Raw genomic sequence first — 19,650 nt, forward strand, 5'->3', positions numbered from 1 at the left:
TAATGGAGTCCCCCTTTTGTGCTGTCTCTTCCTAGACACTCAGGGCACTTGTGGTCTATTCAGACATGACAGCTGATTTGCAGTTCTTGCCACCAGACTGAGAACTGCATGGCAAAGTCACAAGTGGTTGTACCACACATGGTGGCAGGTTTGCAGCTTTATATGTGCTAGCTATAGAGGAGCACAAACATGCCGCAAACCTGCTTGCAGGGTTTGATGCTTGTTTCTTGGTCATGCAGCCACGTCTTGTCTCTTCTATAGCGGCCCTAATAAAATTCCCACCAGTCTTCCCTTTTACAATCTATCTGCTGACCATCAGAATCCATGAGGTTTGCATATGTAATACATTAACTGGGAAAACACTGACAATGTGACCACCGCCCTAGTAATTCCAAGATATAGATCAATTGGAACATGTTAATCTAGGGGCACAACCAGGGTTCTGTGCCGTGTACTCCTGCCAGCTGTATGTTTTACAGAGAATGTTATATAGCGTAGAGTAGGAACACACAGATCCCTGGGAGTCAGTGCCCCCTCCCTGACTCGCTGTAAATGACAGACGGGGGATTACTATAAATAGTAGTCAATAGAGAGATGATGTCTAAAACGCTAATCCATAGAGGAAGGATTCTCAATCACACCATCTAGTCCTGGTGAATTATTGATTAGATATTAATACCACAGTCCTTTGTTCTGATATAGTGCTTTCATATACAGATTTACTTCAATATTGTGGACATTGATAACCGATTTTCATTGCAGTTTGATGCTGAGGCCACTTGTCCGCCTTAGCATGGCCTATTGTGTAGAAGTCAGAAATATTCTGAATTATCACATGGGCATTACTAGAATAACCTGCTATACCAGAGAAGTGTCATGGTGGAAATCTATAAATACTCACAATGTTGCCCTAGTCTTCTGTCAGTCTACAGCCATGGGCAGATACACATGGACAAAATTGTTCATACCCTTTTGTTAAAGAAAGAAAATCCCACAACGGTCACTGAAAAAAACTGTAAGTGACAAAAGTAATAATACATTTGAATTTACTTTAACAAGAGGGGACTAACAATTTTGCCCGTATCTGATATACAGACAAGCCATAGGGATCCTATAGGGAGAAAGGGGGCACAGCCACGTTTCATCCAATCCTTTTTATTACTGGGTGGTGGGAGTCACAGAATCAGAGAACTGTCATGGATGGAGTATGGGAGGGGGCTAACAGATACCAGAACAAATCAAATGCCATGCTCTCTCACTGACTAAGGGCCCCTTACATGAAGTGATTATCTGCCGAATAAGGCTGATATCGCCCGGTGTAATAGATACAGTGATCAGCCGAGGAGCCGATCATTGGCCAATGGCTGATTACAGCAAGGGCTGCATGGACATCGCTAATTGTGTCCGCACGGCCCTGCCGCACGATTCTCAAGCCATTTAATAGACATTAAGCAAGCTACAATCTAGATTACAGTGCGGGGTCGGGCCACATAATACAGCTAGAGTCTGGGTTCACACTACGTATATTTCAGTCAGTATTGTGGTCCTCATATTGCAACCAAAACCAGGAGTGGATTGAAAACACACAAAGGCTCTGTTCACACAATGTTGAAATTGAGTGGATGGCCGCCATTTAATGGCAAATATTTGCTGTTTTTTTAAAACAACGGCTGTTGTATTGAAATAATGGCCGTTATTTACCGTTATATGGCGGCCATCCACTCAATTTCACCATTGTGTGGACAGAGCCTTTCTGTGTTTTTAATCCACTCCTGGTTTTGGTTGCAATATGAGGACCACAATACTGACTGAAAATATACGTAGTGTGAACCCAGCCTTAAAGTGAATGTATCCCCAGACAGACCGGCCCCAGTGTGAGGATGCCGGTGGTGCGGCCCTTTTTTGCCGGTGTATTCCCAAGCACCTTAATTGTAGTGTAGCAAACATAAGTTTGCTACACTACAATAAAGAAGCATAATTTACTTGGTGAGTGCCGGGCTCTTCCTAATATCTGAACATTTTTCTCATCTCGAGCACCACCGCCACGAAAGTGCCGTCTTCTACATATTTCTACAGTATTCCCAAGCACCAGCCTGCCCCAGAGGACTGAGGGCAGGCCTGTCGGCGCTCAGTGTGGTGATCTCCCCTCTGTGAGGCGGCTCCATTAATTCTAATGGAGCCGCGTCACAGAGGGGAGGGGGTTTGGTGCTTGGAAATAGACCAGCACCATGTGCGAGGGCGGCTGTTCAAAAAAAATGGGCCTTAATGTAAAATGGTCTCTTAATGTAAAAAAAAAAAAAAAAAGCGGTGTATCTGGTGGTGTAATCTTCGTCAGCTGTTTATAGGGGCCTATTACACTGAGTGATAATCTGCCCGATCAGGCCAATTCGGCAGATTATCACTCCACGTAAAAAAGACAACGATCAGCCAAGGAGCTGATCTTCAAGTGATTGTTGCCATTTAAACGTGGTGAAAAATGGTTGACCTGACTGGCCCAGTGACAGGCTGCTCAGCCAACCACTTGCCACAGCGGTGTCCTGTCTCGGCCAATGACTGGTAAGCGGGGAAAAGCTGCAGGACACTAAGGGAGAAGAGGTATGAACTTTATTTTATATGAAAGAAGCAGGGGCTGTGCGGACATTGTTAGTGATGTCTGTGTAGACCTTGCTTTGTCATATAAAATAATAAAGTTCATGATTATGTAGCCATGTATAGGCTTGGAAAGCTTTTGCCTATCTAGCAGACCGGTGTCGCTTACTTGGAAATGTTGGGCCTAAGACTTGTGGCAGGTGCGATAAGCACAGGTCCCGCTGGCTTTACTAAGAAGCGTGCGCCTTTTAGTACATCCAGTTGGATAATTGGGGATGGGGCTTTAAGACTGAAATCTTAATAAATGCCCCCAATGCTCTGCGCAGTTATTGTACATGGTATATAAAAAAATATATAATGGAAGTCTATGAAACTTTTGGCAATTCCATATCTAGACTACATATAAAGTACAAGCCAGTAACCCCATCCTGTAATATCACCCTATCTGCTTGGCAGAACTAGTGGCAGTCCACCCCCACCCTCCCCTCTTGCCCCCTGGGGCTCTTCCCTCTATGCAGTCACCCCACCTCTCCTATCTGGAACAGGGCCGGGGTCTTATGTGTGTTCAGCACCCACTGGGCGCATGCCCCTGTACATCAGCCCTCCCTGGGCACATGCCCCTGTACAACAGCCCTCCCCGGGCACATGCCCCTGTACACCAGCCCTCCCCGGGCACATGCCCCTGTACATCAGCCCTCCCCGGGCACATGCCCCTGTACATCAGCACCCCCTGGGCACATGCCCCTGTACATCAGCACCCCCTGGGCACATACGCCTGTACATCAGCACCCCCTGGGCACATACCCCTGTACATCAGCACCCCCTGGGCACATGCCCCTGTACATCAGCACCCCCTGGGCACATGCCCCTGTACATCAGCACCCCCTGGGCACATGCCCCTGTACACCAGCACTATTACATGCCCCTGTACACCAGCTATCCCTGGGCACATGCCCCTGTACACCAGCCCTCCCCGGGCACATGCCCCTGTACACCAGCCCTCCCCGGGCACATGCCTCTGTACACCAGCACCCCCTGGGCACATGCCCCTGTACATCAGCACCCCCTGGGCACATGCCCCTGTACACCAGCACTATTACATGCCCCTGTACACCAGCTATCCCTGGGCACATGCCCCTGTACACCAGCCCTCCCCGGGCACATGCCCCTGTACACCAGCCCTCCCCGGGCACATGCCTCTGTACACCAGCCCTCCCCGGGCACATGCCCCTGTACACCAGCCTCCCCGGGCACATGCCCCTGTACATCAGCCCTCCCCGGGCACATGCCCCTGTACACCAGCCCTCCCCGGGCACATGCCCCTGTACACCAGCCCTCCCCGGGCACATGCCTCTGTACACCAGCCCTCCCCGGGCACATGCCCCTGTACACCAGCACTATTACATGCCCCAGTACACCAGCCCTCCCCGGGCACATGCCCCTGTACACCAGCCTCCCCGGGCACATGCCCCTGTACATCAGCCCTCCCCGGGCACATGTCCCTGTACACCAGCCCTCCCCGAGCACATGCCCCTGTACACCAGCCATCCCCGGGCACATGCCCCTGTACACCAGCCCTCCCCGGGCACATGCCCCTGTACATCAGCTCCCCCTGAGCACATGCCCCTGTACATCAGCCCTCCCCGGGCACATGCCCCTGTACATCAGCCCTCCCCGGGCACATGCCCCTGTACAGCATCTCCCCTGGGCACATGCCTCTGTACACCAGCACTATTACATACTCTGCACTGCAGCACTATTACATGCCCCTGTACATCAGCCCTCCCTGGGCACATGCCCCTGTACACCAGCCCTCCCTGGGCACATGCCCCTGTACACCACCCCCCCTGGGCACATGCCCCTGTACACCACCCCCCCTGGGCACATGCCCCTGTACACCAGCCCTCCCTGGGCACATGCCCCTGTACACCAGCCCTCCTAGACCACATACCCCTGTACACCATCCCCCCTGGGCATATGCCCCTGTACACCATGCCCCCTGGGCACATGCCCCTGTACACCAGCACTATTACATGCTCTGTACTGCAGCTTGTCCTGGTGACAGCAAGTTCACCTAAGGACGGAAAGTTTGCCATGACAGAACAGCTCCCAGCCCTGTCCTCCTTGCGCCTCTCCTCATTGTCCAGGAAAAGTCGCAGTCACTTGACAAGCTGACTAATGCCGCCTCTGAGCCGGTGCCGTGTCCCCGGTGCCCCCGGTGCCGGGAGGTAACACCCTGAGAACGAGGACAGCCGGGGACGCGTCGCCCTTTTAAGAGCCAGCTGTGTGCCCGTCTGTAAGTGTGTGTATGTGTGTCTGGCGGAGTAGCACGCTGGAAACAGGGGGAGCCATGTGATTGGTCGCCACTCCGGCTGCCACCCCGCCCCTGGCCGGGAGGGGCGCCCTGATTGGAAGAGGGACGGAGGTAAACAGAATAGAATGTCCCTTTCTCATAGAACCTATGGGAGCCGCATCCCATTGTGACGCGTGGGGTTCTGTTAAATTGTTACTGAGCAGGAGAATGCCTGAACCCTGAGAGTGGAAGGAGACGGGGAGGGGGGAGACAAGTGGATCATCTCGAGCTTTGTCTGAGATTTCCTCACACTCTGTGTATGACTGAGGAGGATGAAGGCTCGGGGGGCAGACGGGCAGACAAAGCGGCAGCTGCCCATGCTGAGGGTCTAGCCCCGCCACGTGTGGGATGCTTGGCTTGTGTAAGTTTGGGAAAGTGTGCTGCAGACACAGGAGGGGCATTGTGTAGTAGCGGCGGGGAGGTCCCAGACTAGTGCTGTCTGCTGAAGATGACGGGCTGCACACACTGATCGCAGCTGCACCACACGCACCAGCCGCCGCTGACACCGCACCACTTCTCCCCGGAGCCCGCCTGCCTGACATGACAGCTGTCGCCTACATGGACTTCGTAGCTGCTCAGTGCCTGGTGTCTATCTCCAACCGATCTCACCACCCCGAGGACCCGGAGGTGAAGGGAGAGCAGCCCCTGTCCCCCAGCCTGGAAGCCCCGTCAGCACCTGCAGACCTGCGCAGGATGACCGAGCAAGAGCAGAGTGTGCACCTGCGGAGCCTGCCCGAGCCGGGGGCCACTAAGGAGCCCCATGACGCCGGCCCCGGGGACGCCTGCTGGAAGGACTACTGCACCCTGCTCACTATAGCCAAGAGCCTGCTGGAGTTAAACAAGTACCGGCCGCTGCCTTCCCCGGTCTACAGCGACGAGGAGCTGAGCTCGGACAGTGACGTGACCACTGAGTCCGGTCACAGCTACAGCAGCAGCAGCACAACTCCCAGCCACACGGACTACAGCCCCGAGCCAGACTCCACGCAGCCACGCCCACCCAGCCCGGACACGCCCAGCAGCTCCCCGCCACGCCCCGCCGGCTCCTCCAGTGAGAAGAGGCACAGGTGTCCTTATACTGGTTGTGGCAAAGTGTATGGCAAATCCTCCCACCTCAAAGCCCATTACAGAGTGCACACAGGTCAGTACCCCCACCCTCCTGCTGCCACCTGTGGGCACTGAGGGAGCCAGGGACACCTCAGGATAGGAGGCATTGTCTAGACAGTCCCATGCCACACTGCATAGCACACGCTACATGCACCAGTCTGGGCATTGTCTGCTATGGCTGGCATGGAAGGGTTACAATAATTGCAGTAACTTCATGTGAAAGCAAGTTCGTACTGGGTGTGAAATCCTCCTAGAAACATGCCAATGACTTTTCACAAGTTCACTTTTTCCTTTGGTGAATGTAGAATAGTAGACGTAGTGGTTGACTGGCAGCCAGTGACAGCCCCAGTGTGCCCGTGACATGCCAGCTCAGCCTCTGATCCCGTCCCGTCACAGTAGGACCACGTCCACCATCACAACCCATGACAGTTGGCGTCTCCTGCCCCCGAAATAAAGCGCCAGCGTCCGAATCTACTTCTTAGTGGGTCCCCCCTGGGTTGTGCCCTCCCTCGTGCCATTTTGACCCAAGAGTGGAGTGGAGGGAGGAGTTGTGACTCAGTACATGCTTTTGGCAACGTGGTTGTAGCGACGTGTTGTTGAGGTTTATAGGAGGTGGTTCCCGTCGATTCGGGGAACACCCCTATGGTCACGCCTATTTTTTGTAACCCAGCCAACCGGTGGGTGGCTACCATATACACGAGTTATGCAGCTTGACGTCACACGACAAGCAACATTCACCTGGGTACAGTGCCATTCATTGGGTTGAAAGTGCCCGGTGGGTACGGATTGGGTATCAGGGAAGGATCAGCATAGTTCCCTTGGTGCAGAAAGTCTACTGCCAAAGTTGGGTGCTTGCCGAGCCCCTTTGGGGTTTGTCAGGCTGGAGCTCTTTGCCATCTAATCCCTCAGTACCGTGCCGGTGTGCTGCCTAGATTAGGGCTTTGGTTTCTGCCATGTGTGCAGATTAGGGGGCTATTTATAGCTGGAGGCAGTTTATAATCTGTCCAGGAGCCAATGTGTTGGGTTGTGTATTTGTGGCCGTCTCTTCTTCCTCTCGTTTGATTATGAGCCAGCGGGGGTATGAGCGAGCTGTCTAATCGCATTCTTCATTATCTGCTTCCGCACTTCCATACCAACGAGCTGACCTCAGATTACCTCTTCCACTGAGACTGACTGAGGAGATTGTGTTTCTGCTGCTCCACCGCCCGCCCGCTCGCAGACAGCATATAGTGTATCGCAGACGACGACGCTCCATCTCCTACAGCAGCTGAATCACAATGACCTCACATACCACCGCTCAATATTTGCATCTAAAATCTTAACAAATGAGAAATTAAAACTGTTATGTAGGGTAAATAGCCTGGCACGTCAGCGGGTGCTGGGATCTGCATTATGTCGGAGGCTTCCAGCTCTCACCTGCTATTCTGCTTACAGTCACATTTCCCAAACAAACTCAATGATTCATATTCCAAGTGTAGGCATGCCCCTTATGCCAGCTGAGAGCTTAAAGGTGTGGTAGATGATGCCAGGGCAAAGTGCACTAATTGTGGTTTAAGATTAGAAATCTCTCCCTTCATCTGCATTTCAATTGGCATGGATGACTTTGCAGCCACCTTGTAAGACTCTGCTAATTATGCCATAGAGACCTGAGTCGGAGGGTGGCATCACATTCTTCATGCAGACAGTACATCACTATTAGCTTTGATAAGACTGATGTTTATAGCAGTCAGGGGGTGTCAAGGGATTCCGGATGAAGGCGCAGATCCCATTGAAACCCAGGTCAGTATTCTTTTGTTTTCCTTGGCGTAATTGGTCACAGTCAGGAAAGAGTGAGGATTGGGTGTGTCTGTGGAAAAGTACATCAGCCCTGGCACCAGCCTCCCCGCCCAGAGAACTTCTCATACAGATCAGGGTGCAAACAAAGACTTTTTTTTTTTAACTACTCGCCACGTTCAATGCAGTAAGAAATGTGGGTATGTAAGCAGGTTGCTGTATAATAAGCAGTGAGCACAGGTGGCATCATGAGAGGCATCCTGTCTGCTGATAGCCCTCCATGCCATCTTTGATGAATCTGTCTGCAGGTTCATCATTATATGTTGGCATGGGGCTGATCTATGACATGTGCTTGTCTGTCTGATACTAGGTTTATGTGTAGGATATTGCAGAACAGGTACAATAAACCTTCTGGGGGCTACGTGTGGGGGGGGGCACTATGCATGGTAAGCCCACTAGGTAGGCATCATTCATCTTTGTGGACATGTGGCTTGGCTCTATCTGGTCACATTATCATACAAGGGGGAACAGTGTACGGTCATAAAGACAAGAATTAGGGTATAAATACACTCTCCTGCCTGTATAGGACAGTGTTCCCCAACCTATGGCTCTCCAGCTGCTGCAGAACTGCAACTCCCATCATGCTCTTACAGCCAACAAATATCACTTGTATGATGGGAGTTGTAGTTTTGCACCAGCTAGTCACAGATTGGAGAACACTGGTCTAGGAAAAGCTATCTGCATTAGTATACTGCTGTAGAAAGAAGCACGCCATGTACAGATAGGAATCACTGTATGCTGCACCACCGAGGCTTTGTATCTGGCACGTTTACCTTACATGACCTCATTGTGTTCACTCCTTAGAGGGATCCTGCAATATGCCTTCCTCCTACAGTATAACTGCTGCATGTAAAGGGACCAGTGCTAGGATTCTGGAAAGGAGATGGGGCCCCAGGTAGTTAGGGCCCCCCTGCACCTATGTGCACCCCATATGTCATTGTAGTGTATTGTAATAGTGTATCATTGTGATAAGGGAACAGGGCTGACACAGCTACATTTATGCTAGTTTCCTAGGAAATGAAATCCTGCTATGCTGTTGCCACTAAGAGGGAGCTATCTATGATGTGCACCTTATTTCTCATTATATTGTCACATCCATATTGGCAGAAGACTGCTATGTATGCATAAGCAATGAATTGAAACTGTAACCTACTGACTGCAAGTGACACAGAGCTCTGGATGTCTGTATGAACATTACCTTCATTTAAGGGAGGAAGCATAGGATTTTGACAAGCTAAGGGTTTACGTTGGTTTATATCTGGCATACATACAAAGCCTAGCCCACCTCCCTTATATACCATATGCCACAGGTGGTAGGAGAGGCAATGCATATCCTGGTGCAATTGTATGTGGAAAATAAGCTCTCCTGTTATAGGGCCTGCACTGTTACCTTTTATGTTCTAAAGGGTTAAAAGAGAAGTCCAGATCTAGTGCAGGCAGGGGGACCATAATAAAGAATGTATACTTACCTGTCCCTGTGCCCTCCCATCGCTGCTCTCACCACTCTTTGTCAGCCGCCGAACATAATTATCTCCTGGTATGTCACAACCTGGGGAAAAGTACCTGCTCAGCCAATCAGGGACAATTCAGTCACTGATTGACTGAGCGAGTATTCCTGAGCCTGGATTGTGACATTTCAGGAGCCAGAGGAGGGCGTCAGGGTCCGGGAGCAGTAACTGCACTGCGGGGCATGAGGACACATAAGTATACAATCTTTATGATGGTCCTGCATTTCCTTCCCACACTGTACTTTTTGCACAGGCTTCTCCTTTAGGGTGCATTCACACATACAGGATCTGCAGCAGATCTGCAGATTTGAAGTTGCAGATTCAAAGCAAATCTGTGCCATCAAATCTGCTGCAGATCCTGTACGTGTGAACCCACCCTTAATGCTTACCTTCTTATATGAAACCCCTTATAATTTTTAGATGCAGGGAACATATTTTCTTTCTTGGTAATTTATTGCTTGCAGACTACTAAAACCCATTTATCTACTAACCCCATAGCTGTGTTGATGGACTTAATGGTAAGTATGTTAAAGGGGGACTATCAGCAGGTTAGACAAATCTATCCTGCTAATAGCCCCCTATAGCACCCAGGATGCTGAGGAGGAAGCTATGTGTCTTACCTTCCTCCTCGACGTCAGCCCCCACTATTAGGCGGCATAATCTTCGGCTGGGAGCACTGTTAGGGGCACTGCCCCGCCCCCACAGTGTCATCCGGCCCACCTGCTCCATTAATAATCAATGGACGCTTAAGGGGGCTATCAGCAGGTTAGACTCATCCCCCTTTAATCACACCTACAAAATCAGTCAGTACTGACCATATATAAGCTGAAGTATGACCTCAACTTGGTATAATATTCTTCAGAAATAAGCAACTGGTTAGTATGGCTCCTATATGATTAGCCAACCTGTCACATTCAACATGCCAGTCCAGTGGGCACTTTTCCTGATCGGCAGGCTCTCTTGCATGTACTGTCAATCACTGATTAGTACGCCTACTGGACTCCTAAGAATGAGCAGATGTTTAGATCAATGACATTTTTACACAAAACCTATATATCAGTTAGCTTGCCAGTTTACACAGCATAATCCACGGGTTCACAACTTATGATGTGTGGCACATGCATGTCAGCTACTGGCCCAACTTGCTTGTGACTTGGAAGGCTTCAGATAACAGAGGGAATTCCGTTTTGTAGCTCTCACATACTTCTAGTTGGTTCTGTCTTTTTCTCTTTTTTAGGTAATTTTTTTTTACCCCCATAGGTGAACGTCCATTTCCATGCACATGGCCCGACTGCCTTAAAAAGTTCTCCCGGTCAGATGAGCTGACTCGCCATTACCGGACACACACGGGTGAGAAGCAGTTTCGATGTCCCCTGTGCGAGAAGAGGTTCATGAGGAGCGACCACCTGACCAAGCACGCCCGACGCCACACAGATTTCCATCCAAGCATGATCAAAAGGTCCAAGAGGTCCAACTCAACCTTTATCTGAGTATACAATCATAGAGTAACCAAGCTGTCACATGAAAATCTCAGCTGCTGTACATATCATCTTGCATCTTGTCAAAGGAAATGTAGCAGTTTAACATTCATGCTTCTGCAGCAGTGTATTTAAAGGAAAATTGCTGCCCGGTTTCTTTTGGTGGCATCCAACTCTAGGTATTTTTCTTTGTAGTGGTGTGATCTGTACCATCACGGTTTTGACTGTACGATCGTTCGTGCTTGCGCTGGCATGCATATGTGTTTATGAAATAGAAACCACAACGGATTAGCTTTACATTTGTGAACCAAGTACGAGGACACTCGCATACATATATAAGGGAATCCTTTTTTCTTGTTGATGAAATTTGGAGCATATACATTTTACGAAGCAAGCTGGTATAGAACAAGCTTGAACTTGTTTTCTTGTGGAAATATGTCTTACGATGTCTTGAAATCTGTGTTTTATTGTTGATGGAATATTGATCTCCCTATAATATGGATGAATGCAGTCTCCTCCGATGGCTGGGGCACTTTGGCACGACCTACGTTATTACCTGTTTTTGGAGCGTGGTGAAGGAGAGGAAAAGGAGGAAACTGCGCAAAGCAAACTAAGCGCTGGAGAGCGTATTCGGGGGGATGCTCTGCCACCCTGACTCCTACCTGTTTGCAGGTTGGGGAACACATGTTGTTAAGGGGAGATGCAATACTCAGTAATGAAGTGTATATTCAGAATACAAGACACACACGTCCTACAGTGGAAGTCTTTTCACGCCATGCCTAGCTTTCAGGCAGATTTGATCTCCGCGTCCAGTTTGACTGCATTGTCTAAGACGTTACATGCAGCTGTGTAAGAGACATTGAGTGAACATATATGCCTTTACCCTGCAAGTTTAGACAAATTATCTGAGGGTCATTTTAGTAGAATTGTATATTGCTATGCACATTTTGTTTTCAACATAGCAATGACAACCAGTTCTTGCAAAACCAGAATGTTTGACTGGGCTGTTGACAGATACATTGCTGTCTTCTCAGTGCTCAGGTCAAGAGCACTGGGACACTAAGCAGTGTGAACTTGCAAGGAGTCTATTGCATAGATCAATGCCAGGCAGTTGGTCTGTCACTGCCTCCACTACAGTATCGCACTTTCTGATTGTGGGACGACACTGCATGCACAGACTGACGGAAAGTGTCACTCTATGAAATGCCTCACCATTGTGTCATTTAGGTTCTTAATATGATTATAAAAAAAATTCACGTTTACATCATTTCATTTGGTAGCCAGATGCACCAAATTGAATGAAGACTTTTTTGCACCTTATGTTTCCAGTGATAATTTCACATGAAGCCTATATTTGTAGACTTGTTCCATACTGGGGAGGCCGACCATTGGTGTGAGGGTCTCTTCAGCGGCGAGGGGGGTAACTATGCAGAGTTTGGCCACATAGGCAGTTTACAAATTTCATGTCTTTGTACAAACAAAATTAGGTCCATTCCATATCCGCATTAGATATAAGCACTCCGATCACTCCGCAGGTTCCTATTTAATAAGTAGAAAGGACTGTTGTGAAAAATAGTCCACTCTATTGGCTAAACTGCCGATAGAGTGGCCCATTTTATTAACCCAAATTGTAGAGACAAAGGGCCACATGTATCATCCTGCGAACGGATGATTTTCGGCAGAAAGTGCCGATTTGCGTATTTTTTTATACGCAAATGGCCGATTTGCGAATAAAATATTCGTAAATCGGCACTTTCCGCCGAGTACGCCAGGGGGGCGGAAAGGGGGCGTGTAGTGGGCGGAACTCAGAGTCCGCGCGATTTACCATCCGTTCCGCCCAAATGTACGCCGAAAACCTACTCCAGTCCTCAGCTGGCGTAGGTTTTCGGCGGTGCGCACCGGCGCGCACGGGATTTGTGTAGAGGCAGTCCGCCTCTACATAAATCTCCGTAGCGCCGGAGCTGCGGGGGCATTTTTAAGTCCGGCGTAAAAAACGCCGGACTTAATAAATGCCCCCCATAGTGTCACAAACCATTCAAAACAACCTGTTCAGATTTTCTATGTTTTCTTTTTGTTTACTGATTCACTTAGCCTTTAAAAGAAATTTCATATATGCACGGGGTTGGAACATTCGATGTAATTCTGATCCCAGAGATGATACCATAGCCCTTGGGACAATTTTATAGTCATACAAGTGCCAAGGGTCTTGTTTTTATACTGTTTTATACAATTTTCACATGGCTCTAGTGCCTCCTTCATTGGGTATCTTCAGAGCATTTCTTTCGGGAACACGTTCATGTGGCTGAGTTTCAAGTAGGGGGATGCAAGTCATTGGTAAAAACTTGGGGTTCAGCATCAGTAGAACAAACAAGATACAAGGCCTGTATCAAAACTGTTTTGCTAGCCAGAATATGACATGTATTCCTCCTTGTGTAGCGTTCAGAGAAAAGTTTAAGAGCTAGAGGTACAGCACAGTAGGCACCTTATTTTTACTTTTATTTAGTACTCTTCCTTGATGACAAATTAATATTACACAATGTGCAATCATATGTCCGTCTTTAGGCCATAACAAAGACTGTTGCAAAAATACACTACAGTTCAGCTATACTATGAAATAAGGAATGTCAGGAAAAAACAAAACAAAAAAAACATTATACACTTTCTACCTCTGTTTCAGTTTTTGAAACACCTATTTCTTTATTCCACATAGCAAAATAATTCTTCCAGATGAGACAGCCAGATTAAGAAAAAAAAAAATTACAAAAAAAAAATTATAAAAAAATTAAAAAGGAACTTGAAAAAAAAATGGTATGGTTTGGTTTAACCTTTTTCTTATTTCCTGCCAGGGGCAGCATGTGGTTTTTGAGGGAGATCTTTGTAAAAGGCTAACTGAGGACAACTACAAGCATTTCTGGTTTTGCACATTGAGCAGAAATAAAATAAAAAAAAAATACAAAAAAAAGAAAAGAGGAGCTTAACATCAACAAGCACAAATTCTATATGATGACTTCATGTATCACGTTATTGAAATCCTTGTGGGGTTTTTCCTGTTCACTTTCATCTTTAAAAGCCCCTGAGCTCTGTGTGTGATCATTGAGATAATAATGTCTGTCTGTTAAGTAGTTGACATAAGATGTTCGAGCATTGTATTATACAGCATCCTGACTTGCTTTAAAGTGTATAGGTACAGTACAGGTTTCAATTGGATTTGTAGTGGTGATTATGAACAGCTATATAAAACCGAGCTTCAACGCGTTTCAGCTTCTCAGTACATACAACCACATCACTTCGTTTTGAGTTTAAGATAAGTGAACTTTAGTCAAAGTGACGTTAAGGGGATGATGTTTATTTTGTGATTGAATAACGACGCATGTGTCTTTACCACTTCGGATGAAAACATCGTTTTTATAACCTTTTATAACACTTTGCTGTGGCTTTAAATTGAGAGGGGCGCCTAGAGCTCCATAGTGTCAAATTCAGGAATAGTAATACTTGTTTCATGCATGGAATTTCATCATTCTGCTTCTTTTTAAAACATCTGTGTAAATGCTCAGTATAAAACCGGTGAACGACAAGGACAAGAACGACATTCCAAGAAAACCAATCCACACCCTCACGTGGCAGAAGGAATCAAACCATACATCTAATTTACCAGGAATTTTACTTACTGTGGCAATTACAGTGCAAAGTCCAGTCATTATCACTGTAAAAGAAATGACTCTGGGCGGTAAACTTCCAAATCACTTACATTTGGGGACTAATTGTAGAGTTTGCTTGTCTCAACATCACATAGAAGATTTTCTTTTTTACCTACTTGTGTCATAGTCTTGCCATCCAGCCTTAGTAGAGATTAGCCAGGCAGACCGCAGGCCTTAAAGCAAATCCTTTCGGGTGATTTATGCTCTGAAAGCAGAAGACGATAGATACAAGGAAGGGAAGTTATATATAAAGTTATATGATTTGGCGCTGGACTTCAGAGTAGGAAGTGGATTTAATCTTGACGGGACTCCTAAAACAGACTGTGAGAGTCCTGCTCCACCACACCAAATGATTGGCTGCTTTCCCAGTAGCAGTTTGTATATGGAAAGCTGTCAATGACCTGTAGGTGGAGTAAGCAGGACTCCTACTGTCTCTCTTAGGAGTCCTGTCAGAATTTACTCTGACGGGAGTAAACCTGGCTTCAAATCGTACAAACCTATATATCACAGAGCTCAGATTCCCTGTATCATGTCCTGCTCTCAGATAGGGTAGCCTAAATCACCTGACAGGTTCAAATCGGAGTGTCATACCAGTCTGGTGATCTTTACACTCTAACAAAATGCCTTCTGGCTATCTATAGTTTTTGATAGTTTACCTAATATGATGATGAAACACGTAAGTGGATCATGTGTGGCCAGCTATTGAGTGCTACTGACAAAAAAAAACGCACTTGATATTGCATAAGGAGATTTTCTAAAATATTGGAATGCGAACTTCCTTTTTCTTATAGAAGAGGGAAGAATTGATCCGCTATTATATGATGTGTTTAAAGATGTCTCACCAATCATGGTTGAATCAAAAAAGAATGTGAACACTTTTGTTACCATGAAGAAATATTCAATTATTTTTTTTTATATACAGCTCCTACTCAGACTATGAACAAGCCCTCCATGTATTCTGATCCTGCATCTTTGCCTCTTCTTAATAATTTGCAGATAATAGAAGAGAGGAAAAATGGAATGGCTATATAGTGCTGACTACACTAAGGGGTCATTCACACATCCGTAGAATTCCATCCGCACACGGACAGGTTTCTGAGGACTGGACCTGGGAGCTGCCAGCATCATGGGAAATCAGAAGCTCCTAAATAGTTTAGAGGCCTGCCGCAGACACAGCTTGAAATTCCGCCAGTTCCACTGATTCAATGGGATTTCTCGCACACCTTTGCTCTCCATCCAAAGAATTGACATGCCAGTTCTTTCGGGCAGAGAGCGGTGATGCACGAGAGGCGTCCGAGGCCCAGGCTCTGCTTGAAATTCTGACACTTTTGCTGGGTGTGATCGGGCCTTAAAAATTTGCAATAGTGTACTGACAAAGCCGCATGGACGTATGAATGACCCCTAAGTGTTTGTAGTCTGTAGCCATGGAAAGACATACATCTGTGTAGGAGCTGTACACAAAAAAAGTGCAGTTTTTTTAATCAAGGCTATTTATAAGCTTTCTAAATTTATTTTTTCATTTTAGATTTATTGGAACAATAAATACATGGTTACAATGGTTCACATAGCTTTTAATAGCAATTGTTAGTAAATGTAATATTAATGGGAGGGAAATATAGCGCTACAGGTGAAAGTGAAAAAATAATGGTTTTGCATCCTGTATCGGATCTGGTATAGAGAAGCTTGTTTAAATTGTTAGAACGTAGGGGGAGATTTCTCAAACTGGTGTAAAGTAGAATTGTCTTAGTTGCCCCTAGCAACCAATCAGATTCCACTTTTCATTTTTCAAAGAATCTGTGAGGAATAAAAAGTGAAATCTGATTGGTTGCTAGGGGCAATTTAGGGTCCATTTACACAGAAAGATTATCTGATTATTGAAGCCAAAGTCAGAAACAGACTAAACAGAGATCAGATCATAGAGGAAAGCCTGAGATTTCTCCTCTTTTTAAATCCATACCTGGCATTGGCCTCAAATCTTTGGCAGATAATCTGTCTGTGTAAATGGAACCTAAGACAATTCTACTTCACACCAGTTTGAGAAATCTCCCCATATTTGTAGAAAGAGTTGTTTCATGGCCTTTTCCAGCATGGCCAGCAAGATGTTGTAGGATGTTTTGGCTTCTTGGGATGGCAGGCAGTGCAAAATCTTAATAAACTATTGCTTGAGGGATTGTATGCTTAAGAAGAACACTTTTGAAAAACTGTATTAGGAAATACTGAGTTCATAGAGGAGACTCCATTGTTGTAATTTAGTATTTTCCTTAAAGCAAATGTACCACTTCACTTAAAATACCTGGTTGGCGCCAGCAACGTGGTCAGACTTGATTCTGATGGAGGCGCATCATAGAGGGGAGGGGATAACGGTACACCTGGGGCACAGGGCTCACCTCCATTGCATAGAACAGACCGAAGTGTACATAAAGGAACCGTCTCAGATGGTGTGAACCAAATTTCCTACATAGTTTTAATTCATCCCTGTTTAATGAAAAGAAGGTTTACAGTTAATTATCAATGCAAATAATGTGCAATACATATCAGACCCAAAGCTACAAAAACATGTTTATGAACATTTTATTAGATTTTATTTATATAGTTACAGGCAGTCAGGATTTTACATAAAAATAAAAAAAGACAAAAACTTCTCAGAGACGTATAATGATGTCATACGTGGCCTACACAGTTATTCTAACCACCAAGTTTCTAAGTTATAGGGCACGTTAAAAAAAGTTACTAATAAACTGTTAGTAAACTAATACTTTTTAAAGGGGTTTTCAGGTCATTAATTCTAAAAATTCTAGCTAAAATTCTAAATTCTCTGAATACTTTGTACAGTTTCTTGCCACCTTCAAGATCATTGCGTATTGTCAGTGAATTAAAAGATTCTTGTTTATCCCCAGGGAGTGAACATATACTAAGTTTTTCCAACTGGCACAAGATGTGTTAGAGGATCCGTTGAGGTCCACCATTACAAATTCTAACATATGTGATGGGAAGAATAGTGCAGCATACAGGAGCCCCACAGACCCCATTATAAGTCAGCAAGGCACAGCTAAAATTATTATTTATGACTAAGCAGAAAAGCCTAATTTACAAAACAGGTGTGTACATAGTTGGATATGATCAGGACAGGTTTTCAACTTGTGGGTGTAAACAAAGGGGGACATCCAATCCTGTTGGATTTACTTAGAAGCACACGCCTCTTGGTAAATCCAGCAGGTGTAGATTTCTGCCATAATTTACACCTGTTTCCAAGCCTAAATCATGATAAATCTGGGGCAGAAGTAGGCCACGCTTTCTCCCTGCTTTGCCAGCTCCACCGCCCCCACCCCTTAGGCGAGAGGGCCATACGAAATGAAAAAGGAGCAAATTTTTGTGCAAACTAGGTTTTCCGTATGCTAGAGGCGCATTGGATGAATGTGCCCCAAAGTGCTTCCAGTCACTTACATCCAGCAGTGATCTTGAAAGTACCTAGTATTGGTGTCTCTGCATATTCACAGTTTTGTAGCATTTCTTTGTTTAATTAAATAGAAGCTAATTTATTATGTGGACTATCTGGGCTTTACCATGTGATTACAATTACCAGACTTAATCCTAAAGTTTGTGACAATAAAAACACCTGTGATGAAGCCTGGTAATGCTAATCACATGGCAAAGCCCCATGCAGTCAATTAGCCAGAATTGCAGAGCCCACATAATCAATTAAGTGCTAATGATGTAAACAAAGAAACGCAACAAAGCTGTGTCTGTGAGGACAAGGACTTACTGAAACACAAAGTTTAGGAAGATGAATAACTTCGTAATATAAGCTATATTTAAGTAAAACTTTTTTGAGGTGTAAACTTACATTTGGTGAGGCAAACTTGAATTTAAAGATTTATGTTAGAAGATGTCTATAGCTGTTCCTTGGTCAGAAAAGTGGCTAAACATCAAAATACAAGCGGCCACTTGCAATGTTAAGACACAGGTCCTAGAAGAAAGCAGTGATTTACTGGGTGGGATTTCTGTATGTGTATTTCCTAACATTGTCACACAGCTTCACCTTGATTCCTATGCCTGTCTTAAAAGAATTTTTAGAATTTAGAAAACATCACCACTCACAACTGGCTCCAGATTTCTAACCAAGTATTCTGGAAAGTAACCAGAGCTTGATATAAAATTCTAAATGTAGGAATTTACAGTAAATTCTCATTAATACTGTTGTAGTTTCTGAAATATTCAGCAGTGACCAAATTGGGGAACATATTGTTTTTCATTAAAGCTATTAACAGATGCTGAATTTCATAACCGTTGTCCACTAATTGTTTTCAGATTGTGAAATCATTTTCCTATTAAACAATGTAGGAAAAAGAAGATCCCTTATGTGCTGTTGAGATTGAAAAGCTTGATACATTTTCATTTTGTTACACCTTATAACAACAGATACGGACAATGATAAGTAAAGAATTCAAGATGGAAATCTCAAAAATTGATCAAATTACCTTTCATCAAGTCTTCCAGAATTGGTGCTGCCCAAGCACCGGTTCTGAAAGGGTGGTAAGATATTACAGTACCAAGTTTCATCGCAGATCAGTAACTTGCAATTTTCTAGCATAGTCATTTCTGCAACTGTTTAATTTTTACAATGTTTTTTTTTGTTTGTTTTGTATAGTTTCATAAGTTATTTCTGCTTTCTTTTGGTTTTGGAGAGCAAATGGAATTGTTTAATCCAAGGGTTGTATTACCCAATTTTGTACAAGTGTATATAAACTGTTCCAATAAAAAATGTCATACAAACACTTACAGGTCTGCTTTTTAAAATGTACAAATTAGGCAGCAAAAAGTTACATTATGATTCCTTTTGCCTGTATATGAATTTCTTGGTTGGTAGTTGTTTATTGGGAAGAAGGCAGAACATGTCACATAGTTCAGCCACTAAATTCTGTTAGTTACATGTTTGAAACTAAGGGCCCTATTCCACCGGACGATTATCGTTTGCATAATCGTTAACGATCTCAAACGACCGCTATTGCCAAAGACCTGAAAACGTTCACTCATTTCCATGGAACGATAATCGTTACTTATGATTGTAATTGCGATCATTTTTCTTC

The 19,650-nt window shown here is 45.4% G+C and overlaps 1 protein-coding gene across 1 annotated transcript; it reads left to right on the top strand.

The window, feature by feature from the left end:
• The first annotated feature begins 5,073 nt into the window (after nt 1-5,073).
• On the top strand, nt 5,074-19,338 carry KLF9 (KLF transcription factor 9). The gene is made up of 2 exons (XM_069961859.1): nt 5,074-6,080; nt 10,648-19,338. The coding sequence occupies exons 1-2, from the start codon at nt 5,483-5,485 to the stop codon at nt 10,875-10,877; spliced, it is 828 nt and encodes a 275-aa protein (XP_069817960.1). The 5' UTR covers nt 5,074-5,482; the 3' UTR covers nt 10,878-19,338.
• Nucleotides 19,339-19,650: the final 312 nt, after the last annotated feature.

This window comes from Dendropsophus ebraccatus, chromosome 3 (genome assembly GCF_027789765.1).
Source record: "Dendropsophus ebraccatus isolate aDenEbr1 chromosome 3, aDenEbr1.pat, whole genome shotgun sequence".
NCBI lineage: Eukaryota > Metazoa > Chordata > Amphibia > Anura > Hylidae > Dendropsophus > Dendropsophus ebraccatus.

Excerpts from the sequence above, each read along its gene's own strand:
- KLF9 (XM_069961859.1), top strand. The coding sequence starts at position 5,483 with ATGACAGCTGTCGCCTACATGGACTTCGTAGCTGCTCAGTGCCTGGTG. Across the intron at positions 6,081-10,647 it reads CCATTACAGAGTGCACACAG|GTGAACGTCCATTTCCATGC; the intron begins GTCAGTACCCCC and ends TTACCCCCATAG.